The 25,853-nt window shown below is 40.1% G+C and overlaps 1 protein-coding gene across 3 annotated transcripts in view; it reads right to left on the bottom strand.

Moving 5' to 3' along the window:
* Positions 1 to 25,853, bottom strand: part of ITPR2 (inositol 1,4,5-trisphosphate receptor type 2) — a 456,496-nt gene that overhangs the window by 99,473 nt on the left and 331,170 nt on the right. For all 3 annotated transcript variants that reach the window (XM_037033923.1, XM_037033924.1, XM_037033925.1), the window contains one exon: positions 164 to 271. In XM_037033923.1, the coding sequence (XP_036889818.1) occupies positions 164 to 271 (108 nt within the window). The remainder of the gene's footprint in view (positions 1 to 163; positions 272 to 25,853) is intronic.

The following is a 25,853-nucleotide window of genomic DNA, read 5'->3' as shown; positions in this document are numbered from 1 at the left end:
TTTGTATAGATCATTCCTCGTATCTTGTCTTTTAGTATGTATTTTTACATCTTACATCAATCTTGCTTCATTATCCTAGGGAACAATTATAAAAATGGTCTGATATAAAAAGGAAACATGTCTTTTCAAAGTTGGTCCCTTTCAAGAAATAATAGATGGTTACCTCAATCTGTGCGGTGTGGTTGGCGTAATACTTTAAGGCTTCATCTCCATCATCAGGATCTGAGCCTGGTTTGAGCATCTGCTGTAGTAATTTGTTGTGACGGGCCAACTAGAGGAAAAAAGAGGGGAAAAAAGGTTTTAGATATTTCCCTTTTCCTGGAGACAAGCTTTGAAATTACTTTCTCCACCTATACATACAGTTTCACAGTTCTGGGGTCAATGGCAATTAATTACATTTCAGGAAAGTATGTCTATTTGAAAGGCATAAAAAATGAATTCACAAGGATCAGCTATTACTACGTCAATCATATTTCAATAGCATATTTATGTGATCTTAGCATGAGGAACCTATGTCTTCTTCACTCAGTTAATATACGTTGATTAAATTTGTATCTTCCATCAGTGTACAACTGTGTCAGGAAAAAGGAAATCCCAGGGATATATAACTTATACTCCCTATAATGAATTTAATCTAGAGAAACATGTAAAACAACTTGGTCAACAGTGTGATAATCCCGTGTGTATGGTACTGACATACATGGCAGCTTCTTATATGCACATGAATACTTACCTGTATTTCAGAAGAGTTTCTCTTCTGGCATCTAATTAAAGCTCTATATTAACAGTGTGTACTGAACTCCTGTGCTTCTCATATTCATACATCAAAATTGGCACTTGGTGGGCACATATCTCAGTTTTATTATACTTACACCTCAACATTTAGGAAACAAAAATCTCACCCTAAATTATAAACCACTGTTAGAAGTAACCTCTCTCATTTGAATGTCTATGGCATTTGTTGGCTAATTCTGTCACTTTATAGACAACTAACACATATTGCCTTCCCTATTTTATGGATATCTTAAACAATTCCTGAAACCTTGAAATGTCTTTTATCTTTCAGATATTCTATTTATGCCTCGAGTTCCCTGAGGACTTCTAGTAACAAAGACTATCCATACAACTCTTTTATTCCTAACACAGTTCCTACCTCTTACTCTGTGCTAGTCACTACCCTAATTAGTTATGTACGTGGTCCCATTTGACACTACTGAGAAGTTCTGGGTTGGCACTCTTATCATCCCCATTTTGTAGATGGGGAAACTAAGGCATAGAGCATTTGAGAGACTTGTCTGTGATAACATAGCTAGAAAATAATAGAGCCAGTACTGAACTCAAGCAGTGTAGTTTCAGAGTCAGCATTTTATCAACATTACAGAGCAATAAATAAGTCTTTGTATTATTCATGGAATGTTAATTCACATAGTGATTATAGAGAATGGAGATAAATGTTAAACAATCATCCAGAATTTACATAAGCAAATAAATATTATCTTTGTAAGTGATAATTTGGTAACTTAAATATTCATGCCATTGATGCTGCCTTAGAGTCAATCATTTTTGAAACTATTTTTTCAGAATTGACTTTTAGGAATATTTATAAATCACTCAAAAAATCTATTTCCTGTTTTATATTTACATTTTATTTTTGACTAAATGTGAATTATACAGATTTTTATTTTAAAATATAGTCATTTAACTTATGACTTGTAGGTGCTTTCAAAACTCTAAATGCATTTCCAAATAAAATTACTGTAGTCATTTAAAAACATTAGCATATATTTAAAGAAGAGCTGGTTCTTGAAGATAAAACTAGCTTGATTTGTTTATAAACTGAATCGGGGACTTGGGAAAAAGAGAGGAGTTAAGGATAACTCCAAAATTATTAACCTGCGCAACTAAAACTTTCAAAATGCCACTTAATAAGACAAAATGCAGGAGGAGCACATTTAGGGGGAGAAAAGCAGGACTTTGGTTTGGGACACAAGAAGCCACAGACCCCATCCAGGAGGAGCCGGCCAGCAAGCTGCTGCATGTGTTTGTCAGGAGCTCCGGGCAGAGGTCAGGGCTGGGTCATCTGTGCATGGCTGATGGTTAACATCCTAAGTGTTAATGAGATCCCCTAAAAGTAGCTTACACAGAGAAAATAGAACCACGGATCTCCAGTACAAGTTATTAGGAAGATGCGTGGCCTCATCAAAGAAGACTGAGAAAGTCAAAGTCAAGCCAGGGAGGTACAAATAAAACCAGCGAGACCAAGTGCCCTGGCAAGCAAAGGAAGAAAGAGCGTCAAGACGCAGGGAGGGATCACCTGTGTCAGACACTGCTCACCGTCTAATCAAGTGAGGACTGAGGAATGGCCACTGGTTTTAGCAGCTTGGAAGTCACTGGTAACCCTGACAGTAGCAGTTTCAGGGAGTGATGGACCCCAAAACCTATGTATCACGTTTAAATAAGTGTGGGAGGATAAGAAGTCAAAAACCATGCAAACAGGCAACTCATGAAAAGCACTACTGGGGAGCCAAGGAATAGGGTGGCAGCTAGAGCAATGGATAATGCACAAGGGAGGGATTTTCAAAAGATGGATATCACTATATCCTGTTTGTTCAATTTTTGAGAGAAATGAAGCATTTGCTAGAGCAACATCCTAACTAGGTAAGAATGGAACCATCTAGTATACAAATGCAAGGATTTGCCCTAGAGAGAAACACGTTCACCTGGTGAAGGTCAGTACACATGTTTGTGAGGCCAGTGAGGGAGGCTAGTAAGCGTGTTTGTGTGTTTTTCTCCAGAGGTTCAGCTGTCTGTTTCCTGTCAGAAGGCATTTAAGTAGGCGCATGGAATCTTAAGTGGAATAAGGAAGGAAGTAAAGCCAGGAGGGACAATGAAAAGATGGCAGGATCAATTCATTGTAGCTTCTAATGTTTAAAAAATAAACATTATTTTTTTTATTGTTGTTCAACAATTACAGTTATCCCATTGGAGCTGAGATGCTAGAAGAATGAGAAGGAATGCTACTTAGGAAGGCTTAGTCAGACTGATACACCTGAAATGGAACTTACTGACAAAGCGCAGGGATCCGTGACTGGCAGGTGTACCCACAAATCTATCATCAAGGTGCTTCTCACTTGTCCACCACTACCCTTGTCAGAGTCACCTGGAATACTGCAGGAGCCTTTTAACTATCCCCCTCCTCCATCCTTGTCCTCCAGTGTCGAGCCTTAACACCAGAGCCAAAGTTATCCTTTTGATCAGATCCTGCCTCTTTGGCTCAAATACCTCTGAAGGCTTCCATCTCCTTGAGCGTGAGAGCCAAGTCTCTACCGGGCCGATAAGGACCTCGGAATCTGGCTCAGCTACTTTTCTTAACTCCCCACGATTTCAGCCACACTGGGCTCCTGACCATTCCTTCCACCTGAGAAGCAGGTTTCCATCTCAAGAATTTGCAGTTGCTGTCCCTTTTGCCTAGATTCTCTTCCCCCAGATACCTGCATGGCTTGCTTCCTCACCAACTTCAGGGCACCTTTTCAATACTGTCTTATCAATAACCACACTTGAAGTAATCGACTCATGCACCTTGCCTAACACATCTAACACCACTTCCTGCTTTACTATGATCTGACATGCCATATTTTATAATCAATCTTTTTATTAACTATCACTCCCATAAGAAAGTAGGCTTATACCCTTCATGACAGCATGGATAGAACTGGAAAGCATTATGCTAAGTGAATAAGCCAGGCAGTGAAAGACAAATATAATTTCACCTATAAGTGGAACCTAATCAACAAAACAAGCAAGCAAGCAAAATAGAACCAGAGACACGGAAATAAAGAACAAATTGACAGTGACCAGAGAGGAGGGTGGGGAATAATGGAGGGAAGAAGGGAAGGGCCAAGATAATGGTGGGGGGAGTATTAAAGTGGAAGGTGGGTAGGGTAGGGGAAACTAATGGGGGGGAATGGGATAACTGTAATTGTTGAACAACAATAAAAAATAAAATATATATATACATAGTAAAAAAGAAAAGATAGTAGTCTTATGAGAGACTTGGAAATAAAGAAGAGTCTGACAGTGGCCAGTGGAGGGAGATAACAGGGGAAAGAAGGGGAAGAAGGGTCAAGTCAAGGAACATGTATGTAAAGGACCCAGGGACAGGGACAATGGGGGGGTACTGAATGTGGGAAACGGGGTGGGCAGGACAGGGGAGAGCAATAAGGGAAAAATGGGGACAACTATAACTGAATAACAACAAAAAAAATTTAAACTGCAAAAAAATATATAAAACAGAAATCTTGGAGGGAGAATGAAGGATCTGAAATTGTGAGCACTTTCATTAGAGGAAAATTTTAAAAGTATTCATAGCCCATCATTTTTTGATAAAAAATGTCAAAAATTACTATGATTATTTTAAGAAACCAATAATGCTATTTTATGTGATATAACTGTGAATATCTATACTCATAATTTTCATTGGGTATATTCTGACTCAGAGAAACATAGTATGTCTTCCCTTTTCCCTACAGCCTTAGTGAGATGATTCTGTGTTTGTCTTGTCTTATTGTAAATAAGTAGCACTCTAACAGGCACTTAAAAATGCCTAAGATTTCCTTCACATGTTCAAATATTTAACACCATATTTTCTTTCATGGTTATACAAACAATCTATATATAGCTTGGAAATTTTGAAATATATAATAATAAAATAAAATCCAAATAATTGCATCATTTTTTCTACCTGGATATCTTTTATATACTTTGAAACTGAGAACCTTTCCTGACAGCTGTCAGGAGGTGGGAGGGGTGGATGGAGGAATTGAACAGAAAAGAAAAAGAAGAAGAGAAAAAACTCATGGCCACGAATAACAGTGTGGTGATTGCGGGGGGGGGGGGGGGGGGAGGTAGAGGAGGGTGGGGGGATAAATGGTGATGGAAAAAGTAAATAAAAAAGTCTGTATTTTTTTTTAAAAAAGAACCTTTCCTGTCTAAGTGGCCTAGTTTTCTTTTCCTTGTTCTGTGTTCAGATAATGCCCTGTGCATACCTAGATACTAAAATTTCTGATATTGTAACTTAGGAACTATTATTTCTGTCAAGTGGGCTGTGACATCATCAAGAAAAAGGGCCTGGTCTTACCTCTATATTCTCAAAGCCAAAAATAGAACTTGACACATCAAATATATTCAATAAGTATTTGCAGAACCCATTAAGAAATGGGTTAATTCGTGGCATTTATTATGCATTTGAGTGAGCAAGGACTCTGAAATATCAATGAAATATTTGTCTGTTTCCTCTTTGATCAAAGAGAAAGGCCAAAAACACCTAATTAGACATGAGTTAATGGTAGAATTCTAGTGTTTGTAGAAATAAAATACTTTAGTATTTTTCTTGTTCCATGGTTATTCCTGTACTTATACCCCCTTCCGCTAGATCCTAAGTTATTTGAGAGGGAGGAACCGAGTACTCTTTAAATATTGAACTGAAACCTATATGAAGCAAAAATAACATTCCCAATCATGTAGACAAAATACAAGACAAGTGAAGACTATCTCAATGGTTCTTAAATGTGTCAAAATATCTGGTACCAACACAGAGCACTCTCAGTCCAAATTTACAGTTTACTAAAAGCACAGTACAAATTCTCAGATATCAATTAACATATGCCAAACAGATTTAAAAATACTTAGCCCCCTACACATGCAAGTCTATTAAAAATATTATATAGAATAATACCACAATGCCAACCAAAGACATCAGTTTTTATTTACTAATGGGTTCTGTAGCCACATTTTATCTACTATCCCCTGCCATGTACTTCTCCACACAGCTAAATAAAGAGAACAAGGCTAGGATCCAAAGAAACAATAGCATCATTTACTATCAAATGCATTGGAAACCAATGGGGAAAACACTTGGTAAGTTTCTGGACAGGTACAGCACACCTGTAGAAAGCCATCACAGTAAGAAATCTAATTTAAATACTAATTAAAAACTGAAAGGCAGCTAATGAAGATATTCACAACAGCCATCTAGGATACCCAGCCCCCCCTGACAGAGACCCTCACAACAGGACTTGGAATTCACTGATGTCACTACACAACATGGCCTGAAAACTACCTAACCAACGATCAATATTACTAATAATGAGAGTGTGAACGTGGGCAGCAGCAGCGAATGCTAAAAGAGAAGTGTCACAGGAAAGAACTCTCTGGCTCCTAGAAACACTTTTGTATCATCAACAATCTTTATTCGGCAAAGGAATAGTAATTGTTTTATGTGTTGTGTGGACACGGTGCCCACTTAGTAAGCAGTACCAAAATAATTTTACCAATAAATAACTCCTAGTAGCTCATTAATACAAATAGAAAACTAGTCCTGACATAATACACGAGCAGATAAATGCATATCTATTAGTAAAGAAGGCCTCAAAAGCATTGGTGAATAGTTAGCCTGAAAAAGAAAATAAAGACATATCACCCACAGGGAAAAACTGCCAATAAAGGCTAGGGATTCTTTCATTATGTGTTAAAAAGAAAAATTATGTACCTCATTATTAATCATGACATGTTTTTCATTTAAATATGCATACAATACTAAATAGAAATAAAATATGCATATACATGAAAGGCACACAGACTTGCAAGCACACACTTAACCTACAGCAGAGTCTTTGACCAACACCGTGCAGTTCTTTAAACCCCAGATTGGGGAATAGAGATAACAAACTTGAGCTTTTTTTTCATTTTTAGTAACAGCTACTTCACATTTATCTTCTTATCATTGGGATTTTAACGTTCATTTCCATTTTGGTCCAAGCAAGGATGGAGTAAAAAAAATCAAGCAATTGCACTTGAATGATATTTAACAATAATTATTCTTTGGCACTTCTCATCTGTGAAGCTTTTCATGCGAGTTCCACTTTTATTAATTGGTAAAATTGATAAGACAACTGCCTTTTCAAAGATCACAAAGGGAGCCAGAGCCTGGAGGCAGACTAATTGCCTTCTATGTTCCGGTTAATAATTGTATGATGCTTTTACACCAAACGCTCTTCCTGTTGAAAGCAGAGAGCAATCAACAGAAGAGAGTATGAACCAAGGTTTTACCTATTCTAACAGGCTTCAGATACACAAGCCCTATACTTTTGTATGATTTAGTGATCCTATGTGCAAAGCATACAACTATTGTAGAATTACAGAGATTAGTAAGACTCATTTTCTTCTTTTAAACAACCCAATTTCTAGCTGGAAGAATGAAAATAATTACAAAAATATAATTAATATGAGGGAAAATAAGGACAGAAAGACAAGGACTCACATTCAGTTTGTAGCTTTCAAAAAACAAAAAAGTGCAACTAATAAAGGTTTTAAGAAACGTATTAACTATTCCTAAGTAGCAAGGGGAGAAAGACGATGGCATGAGGAAACCATTCTGCCTGGAGAAGGGTCTGCATGAAAATGGTCGTGGGGAATCGGGAGTGGGAGACAGGACAAGAATTTGGAGCCAGGCTAAATGCCCACGTGAGGGGTCTGGCTAGAGAGGACTGCTGTGGGCTGAACTATTTCCACCAAAAAGATACATTCAAGACCTAACTCCCAGTACTTGTGAATGTGACAGATTTGGTGATGTTAAAATGAGATCATACTGCTTTAAGGTAGGCTCTAATCCAACGAAGAGGCTCCTCGTACCAAGAGGCAAATTGGGACACGGACACATACGCACAGGGAGAATAGCATTTGATGACGGGAGAGACTGAGTGATGCAAGCCAAGGAACACCAGGGTGTGCCGGCAGTCAGCAGAGGCTGAGAAGACGCAGGGAAGGCCCCCACCCTGGAACGTGCAGAGAGTGCATGGCCCTGCTGACACTGGGATTGAGGACCTCTAGCCTCAGAAGTGCGTGAGAGTAAATGTCTGCTGTTATAAGATAGCAAGTTTGGGGTAATGAGTTATGGAAGCCCTGGGAAGCTTTCTTAGCCTGTTTTGGCTATTGTAACAAAAAAGTACCATGGACTGGGTAGCTTGCAAATCACAGAAATTTATTTCTCACATTTCTGGAGGCTGAAAGATCAAGAGGAAGGCACCAGCACATCTGGTGTCTGAGGAGGGCTCCTTCCTCACGGGTGGATGTCTCCTCACTATCAGCTCACTGGCAGAGAAAACAAGGGATCTCTCTCCAGTCTCATTCATAAGGACACAAATCCACTCAGGAGGGCTCCACCATCACAGTCGAATCACCTCCCAAAGGCCCCTCCTCCAAACACCAGCATATCGGGCTCTGCGATTGAACATACACATTTAGGGGGAACACAAACGTTCAATCTAGAGCAGAAGCTAGTACGAATATGAACCATAGGGGAATCTTTCCTCTGACTGTGGCAGGATAAACTGGCATCTTCTTACCATTCTTTCTACTTCTATTAGAAAAGGAATTTGGGGATTAGAGAGAATCCATTTGGGAATGGCAGCCCATCTGTCCAGAGCTACTCTCAGAGCTGTGAGGTCCTTTTAAAGATGATAGCGCAGAGAAGAAATAACTATTCCTCACAGGGGTGTCCAATCTTTTGGTGTTTCTGGGCCACACTGGAAGAAGAGTCATCTTGGGCCACACATTAAATACATTGCGACACTTAATCAAACAAAAAATCTCATAATGTTTTAAGCAAATGTATGATTTGGTGTCAAGCTGCATTCACAGCCACGCTGGGCTGCATGCGGCCCACGGGCCACAGGTTGGACACTCCTGCTAGAATGTTGATGCCAGAATCATTATTCTTTGGGGAGTAGGGTCAGAGACGTCTAAAGAAGAAGGAAAGTCTTCTTCACACGAGACATTTCAGCTGTGTGGTCTCAGCAAGAAATTACTCACTGTGGCAGGGGATGTTTGCAGTCTTAGAGACATTAGGAGGAAATGAGCTTCAGGCATTCCTACCAGAGAGGAGCCCACCCGTTCCACTCAGTCAGCAGAACTGAGGCTCCGGGAAATCCCCGCAATATCCAGTTTAAGTCTGAGGTTATGAAGGGCTTGGTTCTCAAGGCGGAAATGGCGGTGTTTCCCAAAGGAGAGGAGTGAGAACACGAGTGAGCTGGGGGAGGGGTAACGCGAGGAGAGAGAAAATCCCAGAGAGTGTCAAAGGCTGGTTATGGGAAGCAGATGAAAATACTGATTCTCCACCCAACAGTGTAATGGAACAGATTAGCCACAAAAAGTAACAAATCTCAGTCTTTCTTAAAATGGTACTTCTTTTTTCTCTTTCCCAGATTCCTTGTTCCCTAACCCAATACATATTGTCTTGAGCAGAATTTCAGTGGAGACTGCATGAAAAGAAAAAGAAACATGTTCATTTTCCTGGCTTTCCAAAGTAGGCCCTTGAGAATTCGAAGAGGAAGCCCCAAAGAAAGCATGGCCAAGAACAGGTAAGAGAATACAGGGGTGTGCATTCTGAGGGACAGTGTGCGCAAACCTGGGAAAGAAAGCACGCAAACTCCTGAGCACCTTGCAAGGCAGCTGTGGAGGATTTGTCGGCCAGCGGACCACAGGGCCGCAGACCCAGGCAAAGCACGAGACCTCAAGACTGTTTCTTCCTGTCACAGTCAAATACTCAGGACCTTAGGGAAGTAAAAAACTGGTCCCTTCCCTGCCCACAGTACAGATGCTACAGGGTGCAGCCAAGGGGGCGCCCAGAAGATTTGAAATCATGTACAGAACTCAAAGTGTACAGGAATATTGGAGGAAATATTATTAAGATATCCTCACCTCCCCCCCCCCAAGGTGTCAATTGGGGGAAGGGACAAATAGAGCAGGGCCATTGAGAGCTGTTTTGCATAGCAACAGTTTTGCAGCTAACCTCTGGAATGGTTATTTAACATATGTATAACCTTTAACTGGTTTCATAGATATGTTATATAGCTGTGGCCAAGTTTTGGGCCAGGGAGAAGGGAGTGGCTGCTACCCAGGATGGAATTGGGGGCTGATCCTCTGAGAGAGTGCCAGTGGGAGAGGCATGTGGCTTTAGCAGAGTGTAGACAAAGGGAAAACCACGCAGCTTTGCCAGAATGGAGATCCCTGCAGCTAGGTGAAGAAGAAAGACACGCACTTTTGGTGGAGTGCGGCTTTGGTAGAAGAGGCCCACGCTGCTTCGGGGTGCTCCCTTTGGCTGAGTGGCCTGGAAACCAGGAGAGACTTTGACTAGGACTTGGTACAAAGAACTCTTGCCAGTGGAAGGTGCCGCATGACTTTGGATTAGTTGGAGATCCTGCCTGGACAGGCAGGCGACACAGCCCACAGTGCCAGCAACCTGAAAACGGACGTGTGTTCTTTTCCTGATTTACAGTACCCAGAGTTGGGACAGTGGGAGAAGGGAGCGCCGTGTGTGTGTGTGTGTGTGTGTGTGTGTGTGTGTATGTGTGTATGTAGGTGTATACCCTTAAAGACTTTAATATTTTAAGGAAGGCATTAGGCCTGAATAGCATTAAATAAACATTTTGTTTCCTTTTCACAAATCTCTGGCATTGAGAGATGTCTTTCCAATTGGCGGCGGACAGAAGAGCCTAATAGATATTAGTATACTGTCCTTGGGAGGGGCCTCTGTTTTCTGAAGCAGTTTTTGGCATCCCTCAGTGGGCCAAGTATTGCTCCCCCCTCGGACCCTTGTTCGGTAACACAGAAGGAGGGACCCTAGAACACTGGCATTACCATTCACCATAGAATCCTTATCCAAGGAGTTTTTAAAACATAGGTTTTACCTATTTAGTATGTAAAATAAATTACTTTTTTCCTAGACATCAGGTTATCATTTCCATTACAACAGTGGCCAAACAAAGGCAAAGATATGTACAAATGACAAGAAATTCGCCAATTTTTTAAACTAATTCTCAGAGGGTACGGTCTGTCCAAAATTACAGGAAAATCAATAAAAGATTTAGTGATTATAGTAAATAAATGTTTGACAGCTCAATACTTGATGTAAGGCAAGGTAGCAGAGAGAAAAAAACACAGTAAATGGCAACAAACAACCCATTTTTAAATGATGTGATGTAATAAGTTACTCTCGCACTATGCTTTTGATATAAAGCATTACAAATTGTTGTGATGAAGAATCTAGCTTTTCTACTGATTGCTAATATTCATCATAACAGGAAGGTTCTCAAAGTATGGTCTCTAGGTCAGCTGCATTAGCATCACCTGAGAATTTGTTAGAAATGAAAATTCTTCAGCCCATCTCGGACCTTCAGATCAGAAATGCTACATGTGAGGCCTGTTTTAACAAGCCATGCAGGGGATTACAATCCTGATGCCATACGAGAACCATGGACCAAACAGATTTTATCATCAGGAGTGGCCAACCCGCCTCCCAGGCGCTGCATGAGGCTGAGGATGACCATGAATGCAACCCAACACACAACTGTAAAATTACTGAAAACCTTTTTTTGCTCATCAGTTTTTGTGAGTATTTGTGTATTTAATGTGTGGCCCAAGACAACTCTTCTTCCAGTGTGGCCCATAGACACCAAAAGGTTGGCTATCCCTGATAGATTCTCGACAGGAAATCCATTATTTTTAAAATCTAAAGTTAAACATAAAAACGTAAATGTTTTTAAAGTTTTTTTCTTTTATAGCTCAGGAAAGATGAAAATATTCTGACACTCTTAATAACAGTAAATGCTTTTCTCAATAAATTTTTTTAAAAAATTTGAAATTGCAATTAAACATAAAAATGTTTTATTTACTTAAAAATTGGTTCTTTATCACGCATAGCCTCCAATTTCTGAGCTGACTTTGCTCTTCTGAAAAGCTCTTGTAGAAGTTCTGGCCAAGATGGAGGCACAGGTAGATAGACCTCACCTCCTCACACAACCAAAAAAAGGAAACAACAGAAAACTATCAAACTGTACGGCAGTCCAACAACCAAGGTGTTAAAGGAGAAACATTCATCAGTCTGGTAGGAGGTGTGAAGGTGGGCAGCAGAAGCAGAGAGGAAGTGTGGCAAGGCAGCAGCTGGTGGACCAGGAGGGCGAGGTAGTGGCTGGCAGACTGAGTGGTCCCATATTCAGATTCAGATAGCTGAGAGATACAACTGGGGAGCAAGATAGACCATGTAACCCAGGGTTCCAGCACAGGCAAAACAAAGCCTCTGAAACTTTGGCGGTAAAAACCTATGGGGATGGTGGTGGTGGTGGTGGGATAAAATGCCAGTCTCTTGAAAGCAGGTGAGCTGAGCAAGCAGTATTGTTCCCTCTTTGACCCCTCCCCCACATACAGCACCACAAAACAGTGAACTGGGTTGCCCCGTCCTGGCAAATACCTAAATCTCTGCCCCCTACAAATAACAGGTATGCCTGTTATTTGACAAAAAATAATGTCTCCATTTTTTGAGACAAAAAAATATGGCTCAACTGAAAGAACAGGTCAAAGCTCTAAAAGAAGAACTAAGCGACAAGGAGATAAAGAACCCATAGATGAAGAGTTCAAAACACTGGTAATCAGGATGCTCACAGAAATGATTGAGTACAGCCACAAAATAAAGGAAGAAGTGAAAGCCATCCAAAGTGAAATAAAGCAAAATATACAGGGAACCAACAGTGAAGGGAAGGAAACCAGGATTCAAATCAAGGATTTGGAACAAAAAGAAGGAATAAACATGCAACCAAATCAGACTGAAGAAACAAGAATTCAAAAAAATGAGGAAAGACTGAGGAACCTCTGGGACAATTTTAAACATTCCAACATCTGAATCATAGGGGTACCAGAAGGAAAAGAGGAAGCGCAAGAAATTAAAAACTTATTTGGAAAATAATAATGGAGAACTTCTCTAATCAGGTGCAGGAAATACACAAACAAGTCCAGGAAGCTCAGAGAGTCCCAAATAGGTTGGACCCAAAGAGGAACACACCAAGACACATCATAATTAAATTGCCAAAGATTAAAGACAAGGAGAGAATCTTAAAAGCAGCAAGAGAAAACAAGAGTTACCCACAAAGGAGTGCCCATAAGACTATCAGCTGATTTCTCGAAAGAAACTTTGAAGGCAGGAAGGAGCTGGAAAGTATTCAAAGTCATAAAAAGCAAGGACCTAAAGCCAAGATTACTCTATCCAGCAAAGCTATCATTTAGAATGGAAGGGCAGATAAAGTGCTTCCAACATAACATCAAGTTAAGGAGTTCATCATCACCAACCCCTTATTAAATGTATTTTTTTAAATATTTTTGTTTATTTATTTTTAGAGAGAGGGGAAGGGAGGGAGAAGGAGGGAGAGAAACATCAATGTGTGATTGCCTCTCATGTGCCCCCTACTGGGGACCTGGCCTGCAACCCAGGCATGTGACCTAGACTAGGAATCAAACCAGGAATCCTTTGATTTGCAAGCCAGCACTCAATTCATTGAGCCACACCAGCTAGAGCTTATTATATGAAATTTTATAGGGACTTATCGAAGAAAAAGGAAAACATCAAAACTATGAACAGTAAAATGACAACAAACACAACTATCAACAACTAAACTTAAAAAACAAAAACATAAACAATCAGCAAATAACTAGAACAGAAACAGAATCACAGAAATGGATATCACAAGTGGGGAAGGGGAAGGGGGAAAATAGCCGAAAAGGTACAGGGAATAAGGAGCATAATTGGTAGGCACAAAATAGAGGAAGTTAAGAACAGGTAGGAAATGGAGAAGCCAAAGAACTTATATGTGTGACCCATAGCCATGAACTAAGGCAGCGGGGAGAATGCTGGAGGGATGAGGGGGAAGGGGAATAAAGGGGAAAGATATGAGGAAACTATAATAGTATAATCAATGAAATATACTTCTAAAAAAATCCAGTGATACGGTATGTGTGTGGGGAGAGGGTGGGAGGGCCGGAGGACCAAGAGTCAGCAAACGTTTTTTGTAAAGGAACAAACAGTGAATATTTTAGGCTTTGAAGACCAAAGGGACTCTGTTTCAAGTATTCAACTCTTCCACTGCAGAGCCACAGATGGTATCTGTGTTCTAATAAAATGGTAAGTATGGCCCTTGCTGAGTGGCACTGCCCCATGTACCAAAAGGTTGCAGGTTTGATTTCCAGTTGGGGCGTGTACGAGAGGCAACCAATGGATGTTTCTCTCTCACATCAATGTTTTTCTCCCCTCTCTGTCTCTCTGGCTCTCTCCCTGCCCCTGCTACCCTTCTTCCCTCTATAAAAAATCAATAAATGTATCTTAGGGTTTTTTAAAAGTACTGTTTATGAACACAGAAGTTTGAACTGCATATAATTTATACATCACAAAATAGAATAAAATTTTTTCAACAATTTATACAAAAAGCTCTCTGTAATAAAATCCCACCCAAGTAAAAAATAGTTTATAAGGAAGTTTATATAATTATATAATAAACATATTAATTTATAATATTATTTCATAAAAAACAGATGAATAAAATTACCTTCTAAAACAAGCTTTTCCCTACAATTACTTAAGTCAAATTTATTTAGTTCCATTTTTTTCAACTAAAACAGGTCATCCTTTCACCTACTTCAATACATTAGAAGCTATGTATAGGAGTATTTTAGTAAGAATATGATTTTAAGGAAAAATCCCCATCATTTTACATTTTCTTATGCAAAATTAAATGAAGTATATTGTGTAATTGCTTCTGATATTAATGTAAGAACATACATCAATATTTTATGACTCACTAAAACCTACATGAAAATAAATTTTATGTAAGTAGCTCTTATCTGAAATTAGTATTTCAAATAATTTTCTACATTTTGTCATAATATTATATTAAAAAATAAAATATTTCAAGATGAGAAGAAGAGACATTCTACATGTGTAGTGGGGTTACCCCAAATATAAGTAAACATTTAAAAAAAGGGAGGAACTAATCTACGGGAAACCCCTAATGGGGTACACTTGCTTGGAGTAATTGTTTTTGTTATGTAGAATTGATGAAAGACATTTTTCAGACCCTACTTATTTTGGTGTAAATAAAGACAAGTCTTTGACATGTGCAGGTTTCACTATGCCCATCAGGAAAGTAACGGATTTCTTCAGATCCAGAAATGAAAGGATAATCTCACTTCAGTAGCTTCTTCAAGCACCCAGAAAGGAATTTGCTGGGTACCCACCAGCATGCACCCTCCCTTGCGATTTTTTAGATGTGGTTCGGGAAACATTGCCAGAACAGAAGATCATTCTAATATGAAAGATCATTTCAATATAATTTATTGAAAGGTTAGTCAATAAATAAAATAACATTATGTGCATGTGAATTATTATTTATTTGATTTTAATCCTCTCACTGAGAATGGAAGCCCTAGAAGGACAGGAGTTTCCTGTCGTCGCTGTTACATTCCGCGCATCCACAGCACCACTCAGCACCGAACTGCTCCTTATTTCTTTATCAAATGTACATGTGGATGGCTGAGGGAACAGAGAGGGATGAATGGCATAGAGTGTTTTGGTTTGTTCAATTTTCGATGATAAATGTGTCTAATTTTCTAAAAGAGAGTGAATTTTAGAAAATGATGAATTTACAGTTTGTAAATGGAAAGGATGTCTTAACTTCTACTACTGGAATAAAGCGATCAGTCATTCGCTCACCACATAAAGAAACCAGGAATTACAGCATCGCTTATCTTTTTGGAAGCATTCTGATTCTTGCATTGTTTCCTGTGATTCTTTTTTTCCCCATGGCAACGAGTTGAAAAAAGCCATCTTCACGAGCCCTTTGACCATATTAAAATAGATCTTGTGGTTGACTGGGAAAATTTATAGCCCTCGCTCTCACGGTAATTGTGGGAGTGAGTGGGCTGATCGCAGCACTGGAGAACCTTTGGTTCTGCCACTGACCTTTCATAGGAACAGGTACAGATCGCTTGACCTTTTTATGTCTAATTTACCCAGCTGTGAAATAACAGTAATACCCACAATACTCCATCAGAGAGAATTAGAGAACGGGGCTCTTTAGGCTCTTAAGTTCCTGAACCAACCAGGTTCAGTGAAAGGCACAGTATCACTATTCTTCTCTCTTTTGTGGCGTACCTATTCAAAGAAGCAGTCAATTGCTTTTCTGTGGCTCACGATCTTGACAAAGCCACTTTAAAGTGGGTTAATTAAAGGCTTGGATTTATAAAGATGAGTTCCACAACAGTTCTCACACCGCCAGTGTGCTCAGGGATCCCATCTGTAGTGCACAAATTAGCCAGCTGTAAAATCAGGGGTGGGATACGGGGAAATGAGAAGAAGCACTATGACATCGTTTTCAGGAACTCGAAGCTCAATTGCTTGAAAGCGTTTCCACCCCAGATTGAAGGTTTCTATTTCTGAGCTACATCAGACTGAGAAACATCATGCTTGTGCTACCTGTATGTTTAACTGTCTCATCAACAGCTGCTTAAAAAGGGGCTTTTGTTACAATGATTCTCAAATGTGAGAGATGTATTGCTCAAGTGAATGTCTGCATTTTAAAGGCAAACTTAGTAAAGGAGGAAATGAGGTGGCAAGGTGAATTTCAACTCTAAGGATTCGATCAGTTGAATCAAACTGAAAAGAGACAAAGAATTTCGAATATGTATTGTTATTTGTTCAAGGGGTGATATCCAACACCGTTTTAAATATTATCTAGTCATGGGAAGTTAAATTACCCAGTTTGCAAATGCAAAAGAAAAGGGGGTGAGGCGAGCAAAGAAGAGAGGAGGGGAGAAAACAATTGAGACAAAGTCATTTAGGAAAAACTTATTTTCCTTTCTTAAAAAAATATACTGAGGTCCCCAGATGGGGGCACATGAGAGGCAACCGATCAACCGATGTATCTCTCACACCTTGATGTTTCTCTCCCTCTTTCTACCTCCCTTCCCTCATTCTAAAATATATATATATTTATATAAATACATATATTTATTTATATATAAATATATATAAATATATTTATATAAATATATATAAATGTATATTTATATATATTAAAAATATATATTATATATAATGCTAACTGGTAGATAAGACATTTAAGGATACAGGTATTAAATACAAACATATAGATATTATAAAAAAAGTTACTGCCTGCACTAGAAGCCTCTTTGGTATTTTAAGGTGAGTTATCAATAAAAGAAACAATATTGTGAGATCCATAAAGTATGTTAAAACATAAAGACCCACTTATCCCAACCCAAAACAAAAAATCAATTCCCCTTAGAACTTAAGCAATCATGAGCTTAATGTAATGGTCAGTATATTCCTTGTATATTCATTCAGAAATACTTCATGATAAACCTCTCCTCCGATGTGTACCCAGTGATTCTCCAGGCATTGGGGTTACAACAGTGAACAGAACACACAAACCTCCTGGCTGTACAGAGCTGACCTTCCAGTGGTGGATGGGACATAAAGGAACCAGTGTATGGTGTACAAAGTGGGAAAGCGCTAAGAAGGAAATGAAGCCGAAGATGTGAGCAATGAGCACGAGGGGGATGGAGGCACCCGTTTTAAATCAAATGGTCAGAGACCATTTTAATAGGAACTTTAAAAGCAGAAGAAAACAGCAAACTCCAAGCCATGAAGCAGGATCATGTTTCCTGGCTTCCGAGCAGAGCCCTGATACCAGGGTGGCTTAAGCAGGTACGGAGAAAGTGCCCAGAGAGGTGGGAAGTGGGGACAGAGGAACCAGGTCACGTTGGGAGGCCTCAGAAGGCAATGGCAAAATTTGACTTTTGCTCTGAAACTCAGAAGAATTCGGTTCTGAGCAGAGTGGTGACATAGTCTACGTGTCGTTCTTCAGGGTTCAGTGCAGCTGCTGGGCTCGAGAGGACACTAAAAAATGCACAGTGAACGGAAGTGGGGAGAACAGTTAGATGCCTGTTGCAAGGACCCAGGAGAGACATGGGGGTGATTCTGGACCAGGTGGTAGTGAAGAGTGTGGGCATATTCTGGAACATTTTGTGCCAGAAAAGGGATGATGACAAAGGTGACTAGATAGTAGGATTGTACAGTGGTTAGCATCACAGGCTCTGGACAGACCTGGGTTCAAATCCCTTCTATCCTACTTGTTAACAGAGCAACCATGGGCAAGAAAATTAGTTTCACTAAGCTCCACTTTTGTCTTCTGTGAAATAAGGTTAATAAAAGTGCTTTATTGACATTTATCTCAGTGAGTTATTGGGACAATCTGATGAGACACAGCACCTGAGACAAAGTACTTGATGAATGAGGCAAAAAAATTAAAAATAAGAATAATCAGGAACACAAAAATAAAAAATCACATATATGTTAGTGAGCATATTCTTGTTCTATCGGAAGCTACTGAAATGTTTAGTGAAGAGACAGACACAACTAATGGGCATTTTAAAATAATTCCTCTCACTTCCCTGTGGAAAGTAGATTGCAAAGGGCCTTGAATGGAGGCTAACAGACAGGAGGCTGCTGCCATCGTCCAAGCAAGAAACAAGGATTGCATAAGGAGGAAGCTGGTAGTAACTGTGAGCAGACTGGGCTGATCCTGGAGACCTTCAGGGCACAGAACTGATGGACATGCTGTCTAGGCTGGGGGTGAGGGAATCGAGACAAATGCCAGCCTCCTCACTTGAGAACTGGTTAGAGAAATCGCCCCTCATTGAGAAAGGGAGCCCACAGTAAACTCAAATTCCAACACACAGGAAAGGAGAATGTGTCAGGGCTCTCGAGCAAAGCTGGGAAGGGACTGGCCCCCTACCACCACCTGTACTCAAAGCACTGATCTTGTCTTGATGTGTGTGTTTAATTTATTGTTGGGTTGGCCAAAAATCTGTACAGTTTTTTTTCTATAAAATAAATGACACATTTTTCATTTTCACCAATAATTTTATTGATTTAGATATTTTGAGTATGCCAGCTATCTCCCATGTGGTATAAGGTTGATTGTTCTCAATCAATGTCTCAGTTTGATCACTATTAACTTCAATTGGTCTACCCAACCGTGGAGCATCGCCCAGCGAGAAATCTCCACCATGAAACTTCACAAACCACTTTTGACACATTCAATCAGTCACAGCACCTTCCCCATCCACTGCACAAATCTTTTTTCTGTTTCAGTTGTGTTTTTACCTTTCTTAAAATAATAAAGTATATCCCCAAAATGTTGTGTATTTTTTTCCATCTTCAATACTGAAATGGCTACACAAAATACACCAATTTTCATAAATCTTTTTAAAAAAATACCCACTGATATGACAGATGTCATGATACAATCTAACAAAATTGTTTTTTTAAAGATTTTAAAAAGATTTTATTTATTTATCTTTAGAGGGGAAGGGAAGGAGAGAGGGAGAGAAATATTGGTGTATGGTTGCCTCTCATGAGTCCCCTGCTGGGAACTGGCCTGCGACCCAGGCATGTGCCCTGACTGGGAATTGAATCACGATCGTGTGGTTCGCAGGCCCGCGCTCAATCCACTGAACTACACCAGCCAGGGTAACAAAATTGTTTTGAATGAAGTTAAAGACAACTAAGTGCTACTAGGGTGATCATCTTACTGAAAAAAAAAAAAAACAAATGAACTACTTGGCCAATGCAATACCTTTGAAAACTTTTGCCTTAGTTTGTAACAGTGTGGAACATGTGGGGATGATCAACTTTTAAAACAAGTTAAATATGAGGCACTTCAAAAATCTGTGATATAATCTGTAAAACAGGGGGTGATGGAGGAGAATAATTTCAAGGCAAACTTGCCCTGAGAAATTGTTTTCTGTTGAAAATATATAGACGCGTGTTCATTTACTCCTTTGGGAGCTCATCTGGGGGCCCTCCTGTAGCATCCATTTAGGATCTGAGCTCTCAGGCTGTCTGAATCCAAGCCCTGCTCCACAGTGATGAGCTGCAGGAGAGTGGATGTGCCTCCGCTCCCTGCATCTGTCTCAGCCATCTGAGCAGGAAGGCTTCGCTGCAGCTCCCAAACCCAATGACATTTAATTAGCACCGTTGCTGTGCTCCCACACCATGCCCTACCAGATGAGAACCACAAAGCACCACGCAGAGTGGGTACAAGCTAAAACAAGTCTCCTGTCCGGCAGATAATGATCTGCTTTTGCCAACTAGAACCTGTGAGTATTTCCTATCAGCCCTTTACAGGTACTGCTTTTAGGTAATACTGCTGTGTTAAGAGGAAAGCAAATATAAACATGAGGCGCCTTAGGAAACTTTGGAGGATAGACATTTTAAACAACACACACACACACACACACACACACACACACACACACCACTTCTTCTGGAGATCACCTGCAGGGGACTGCAGGTAGAGCTGCTCAGAAGGACAGCAGGACCGTGTGAGCTGTATCGCCACCAGCACATTCTCCCTCCCCACTAGATTTCAGAACTGGTATTTCACTTTCATTCTGCTTCAGATCAGGATCAGAAGAGGATACTTTGGCTGCTTTGAATCACTGCTTCTGACTATGATGTGCATTTTGGGATGTATCTCCTATTCAGGCCGTAACCCCACAGCCTCTTCTGCTCATTGTTGTCTACCTTGGGTCCCATCACTCCATGAGAATTGCTCTTGGTAAGACCATTGATAACCTGCTACATGCCAAATCCCGGGGTCTGGTTTACGTGGCACCTTGTGTATTCAGTTCTTCGGGGCCACTGGTCTCACTCCTTCTCACATCGCCTTGCTGGTCTTCAAGTCCCACTCCCTCAGACCCTTCATTCTCAACCTGTTTTTGTAGGTTTTTCTTCCTCCTCCCTTCCTTTAAGCTGTCAGTTTGGTGATAACACGTGTTTGGTACTATGCATCCAAAACAAGTCACTTACTAGAATATGTTTGCAAGTGAAAATATTTTTTCACTTTGTGAAAAGTATTTATGCCTTGAGCATAACAATATTTTTGTGATGACTGATACAAACATGGTACAAAGCCAACTATTGAAGATTTTGATTAATTAATGCTAAAGATATTTTTGGTTGTATTTTTTAGCAATATCCATGTTTCCATTATTTGTAAAGAAAAAAATTATTCTTTAGGCTTTTATATTTCTTTGTTTAATAACTTCTACATACTATAACTGAAAATAAGTAAAAAGCATGCATTTTATTATATAAATATAATATATGCAAATTTGCAGTGTTTTGGGGGGGCATTTCAGCACATACTAGTAATGAATGTATCTCTTGGATACACACTACCTACACTGTAATTTTTTTTTTATTGTGACCTCTGCAGGGTTAAAGGTAATATTACTAAGAGTTCCACTCTTGATCTTTTACTCTTCTCATTCCAGTTCTTTCCCTGGGTAACCTTATCTATACCCACAATTTCTAATAGCATTGACATATTCTTGCCTCTGTACAGCAATATGTCAAGCCTTGCTCTCTTTCCTCAGAATTAAGTATATATAATAAACTACATGTTGTACACCTCCAACCCCAGGTCCTATGAGTTCCTCACACACCAAAGGTCTAGTACCAAGCTTCTTCTCTCCTCATTCCACCTCCATGCCTTCTCTATCTCCAGTGTTGTGAAATGCAGCCTCATCTACCCACCCACCATCTCTATACCTGGGAAGTTATCCAAGACTCTCACATCACCCCCATTCTCCTCCTGCCATTCCCAGCCACTAATTCAGCTAGATTAAGTAGTTCTTGGCCTTTAGGAAAGGGTGGTAGTAAGGGCTTCTAATCACTCCTGGATAAAGGACAAAATCCTTAGCAAGAACTNGTTGTACACCTCCAACCCCAGGTCCTATGAGTTCCTCAAACACCAAAGGTCTAGTACCAAGCTTCTTCTCTCCTCATTCCACCTCCATGCCTTCTCTATCTCCAGTGCTGTGAAATGCAGCGTCATCTACCCACCCACCATCTCTATACCTGGGAAGTTATCCAAGACTCTCACATCACCCCCATTCTCTTCCTGCCATTCCCAGCCACTAATTCAGCTAGATTAAGTAGTTCTTGGCCTTTAGGAAAGGGTGGTAGTAAGGGCTTCTAATCACTCCTGGATAAAGGACAAAATCCTTAGCAAGAACTACATGCCCCCTCAATCTGACCCTGCCTACCTCCTCAACCTCATCTCTGACCCTCCCTCTCCTTCCGTGTGCCCAGACATTCTGGCCCCCTTTTCTTGTTTGGTTATTAGAAACTTTACATATCAAGCAATATGGCTCCAGATTCCCATGACGCCTCATGGAGCCAATGAATTCAAGTGCTGGGAGGAGAAGGTTATGGTTTTTAATCATTAGTTTTGGTATGAACTATTTTTTAAAAAGAGATTTTCCTGTTGATAAATAGCAGAGATTAATTCCTTTAATTTCTGAGAAGTGGGGATTCAAGGTATGAAAATGAGGTAATAATCAGATTACCTTGATAGCAGGAAAGTGGGAAGCACAAAAGGAGAAGGAAGGGAACGAAATAAGAAGAGGCTGTGTGTTGGTCAGATGATCAGACTGTTAGACAATTAGAGAAGGAAGTTAAGGAGGGCAAAAGTCAGATGTAGCTGTTTTTGAAGCTGTGGCCGATGGACAACTTGAATAAAAAATATCCAGACTGGACGGTAAAAAGCAGTTAGGGGCTCTGCCTCCGCCTTACTCAGTCAGAGTCCCTGGGGACGAAGTCCAGGAATTTGATGCACACGACAGTTCGAGAACTCCGTTTGACCCCAGCTTTGACACACAGGGCTTCCAAAGTTGTGTGTCAGACGTAAGGGCACTATTTCCCCCCAGCTGTTTCTTTCATTTGCCTTCTGACCTAGATCCTCGCATCCGTCCCATCCGATCACTTCTGCTTCCTGTTCTCCTATTCTGTTTCTGTTCTACTCGATCAGTCAGTACTCCTGTTTTTACTTGATTCATTCATACTCTCAGTCTACAAATGAGCATGTGCCTGCCTGTCAGTGGGTCCTCAATTCTCACTTTTGTTCAGGCTTCCACTTTTCACAGAGTACTAAAATCACATAAATGCAGCAATGGAAAGAGAGAACTTTTAATGTGTTCTCTTTAACCAGGGAGAAACTCTACCTGTATGTCCATGTGTGTGTTACACTTATATACAAAGCAAACTGAGCACTATGAATAGAAACATGAAAAATATTTAAAAATAAATGACTTATCAATTCTTACTCATAAGGATATTTCAAATGTGGGAAATGATGACTGAGAAGATTGTAAAGGCCATCAAAAACATGGTTTGGCAAGCGATGGCACCTGGTGGGTCAAATCCGGCCTGCCACCTGCTTTTCTCTGTTTTTTGTTTTTTAAGTAAAGTTACATTCTAATACAGCCATGCTCATTTGTTTAGGTATTGTGAGGGGCGGGGGTAGGGGTTGCACTAGAACGATAAATTAAATATATCTGCTACAAAGGCAATATAACCAGAAAAGCCTAAAATATTTATTATGTGGCCTTTTGTAAAAAGTTTGCAAACACGTTATAAAAAAGTAATACAAGCCCTGGCTGGTGCAGCTCAGTGGATTGAGCACGGGCCTGTGAAGCAAAGGGTCACCAGTTTGATTCTCAGCGCACATGCCTGGGTTGAAGGCCAGCCAGGTCCCCAGAAGTGGACACATGAGAGGCAACCACACATTGATGTCTCTCTCCCACTCTTTCTCCTTCCCTTCCCCTCTCTCTAAAAATAAATAAATATTTTTAAAAGTAACATGAACTTACAATTTGTTTACAGGTCACATGTGACAGACAGATAGATAATACATAGATAATATACATACATAAACTTCCATAAGATATCTTTTGAACCAATCAATGTTATATTCCCCCAAATAGATATTATTCCATTGATAATGTAAGTTCTGCAAGGGACTTTCCAGAACTTTCCCCTACTATACAATTTCACATAACGACTTGGTTGTGATGTAGAAAGAGGACTTCTTTGGCCTGGCCAACAACTATTTCCTTTTCTGAAGCTTGATCTTTGAGTTCAAGTTTATTTTCCAGCATTATTTTGTTAACAAGGGTCTGTCACTTTCCGGTGCCTCTGCTCTAAGTAATTCTGAAACTCAAAATATACCGACGGCCACAAAACAAAAGCTGAGCAAGCTCCTTGTGCTGCTTATAAGCCTTACACACTTCCAGGAGTCTCTCAGCTACTACATCAGAAAAAAGTTATTTTCATACACCATCTTCATATTCTACCACTGGATCTACTGATCAAGGTTATTAGTTGGATTTCTTTGTCCAGCCTTCTTCTCCTATCTCATATTCCTACCATGTGTCTTCAGGAGAAAGTGTTACCTTTTCTTCGTTTATATTCGAGCTGGAAAAACAAGTAAATCCATACACGGGGTCAGATACCTGGAAGCACACACTCACTCACAAACACATACATCCAGAATATTACTTACGGCTTCAACATAAGCGTTTTCATATTGGTTTATATGTTTCCTAATGATAGTTCCTCATGGGTTTGTTTTTAATTGATTTATCTTTCAATACTTGCTTGATAATGCCAGGGTATAAATTGGTGCATGAATACGAGCGCAATCATGAACAGACCTTTTTTAGGACTTGTAATAATGTTTTTGAGTTGGGGGATAGCTTGTAAAGCAGGTGTCTGTGCCATTTGTTTTTGTGTTATTGTTTTTAGCATTCTATAAAATCATTAATGTCTCATTAATTTTTATGGCAACATAAATAACAACTAAGTCCCCTAAAGGCACAGTTTAGCAGAAATTTATGCTCTGTCACATTTCGATGACTATTTCAACTGAATTACTTTTTTATTTTTTTGGTACTGAAAGCCCTCCAGCATTTGGAAAGATGTGCCCTCCACTGCAACCTCCCACGTGGGCACCCCACTGCTTTCTCCAAGGCTGATGCAAAGCCGCAGGTACCCCACCTCCACACACACGTCACGGTGAATATTGTCTCCTCCCCTGCTCATTCCTTACCTGTGACAGCGAGGACTTCCTCCCTTTTTGCTACTTATCCACATCCTATCAGTATGTAAGACTCATCTGAAATGTTGCTACCTTCACAGAGCCCTTTACAGTAATGCCAGCCAATATTAAACTATTTCCTTTCTAGTTATCTGTAGCACTTGTAACTGGAATAGTCACTCATTTACTCACCAATCAATCAAAAGCATTTACTTTATCAAACACAGCCATTATCACTAGCAACACATATGTGAATAAAACATTACTCCTGCCTTTACCGAATTTGGAGTCTAGTGGAGGAAGCAAGCAAACAAACAAACAGGCCACAGTACTTCAGTGATAGATGTTTCAGGACCAGAGTGAACCAGTGTGGGATGAGAACACACAGGGGAGGATTAACTCAGCAGCGGGTTGGAGTGACGACGAGGAGCTCAGGTGTCAGAGTCAGAGTCTGGGTTTGTATCTAAGTTGGAAAGACTGTGGGAGAATCAAGAGTTCCATTAAGGATAAAGTGTAAGATGCCTAAAACGGCACTCAAATGCAGATCTTAAACAAGCGTTTGGATGTACCAGTCTGGTGTTCAGAATAGAGGCCCACACTAAAGACATAAATTTGGGATTTATCGTGGTACAGCTGGTGTTTAAAGTCATGTGACGGAATGAGATCACGTAGGGAGTGAATGTCAACTAAGAGAAGAGATCCATGGAATGAGTCCTGGAACACGCGGATTAGAGCACATCTAGGGGACGCAGAGACGGACTGGGAACCAGTGAAGAAAACGGAGAAGGAGGTGCTGGAAGGAAGCGCAAAGACCAGGAAATTGTGCTGCAGGACCGTGAAGTCAAGAAATTATTTCAAGGAGAAGAGAATGACCAACTCTGTGAAAGGTCAGTGACAGGTGAAATAAGACGAGGAATGAGAATGAATCATTAGATTTAGCAAGGTGGTGGTCACCGGGGACCTCACCATGACCTGTTTGGGTGTCACAGTAAGGATGAAATCCTGGCG

Source organism: Sturnira hondurensis, unplaced genomic scaffold (genome assembly GCF_014824575.4).
Source record: "Sturnira hondurensis isolate 20B ecotype Veracruz unplaced genomic scaffold, ASM1482457v3 Scaffold0021795, whole genome shotgun sequence".
NCBI lineage: Eukaryota > Metazoa > Chordata > Mammalia > Chiroptera > Phyllostomidae > Sturnira > Sturnira hondurensis.
Note: the sequence above shows the minus strand (reverse complement) of the source record. Positions and strands in the feature narration are given on the sequence as shown.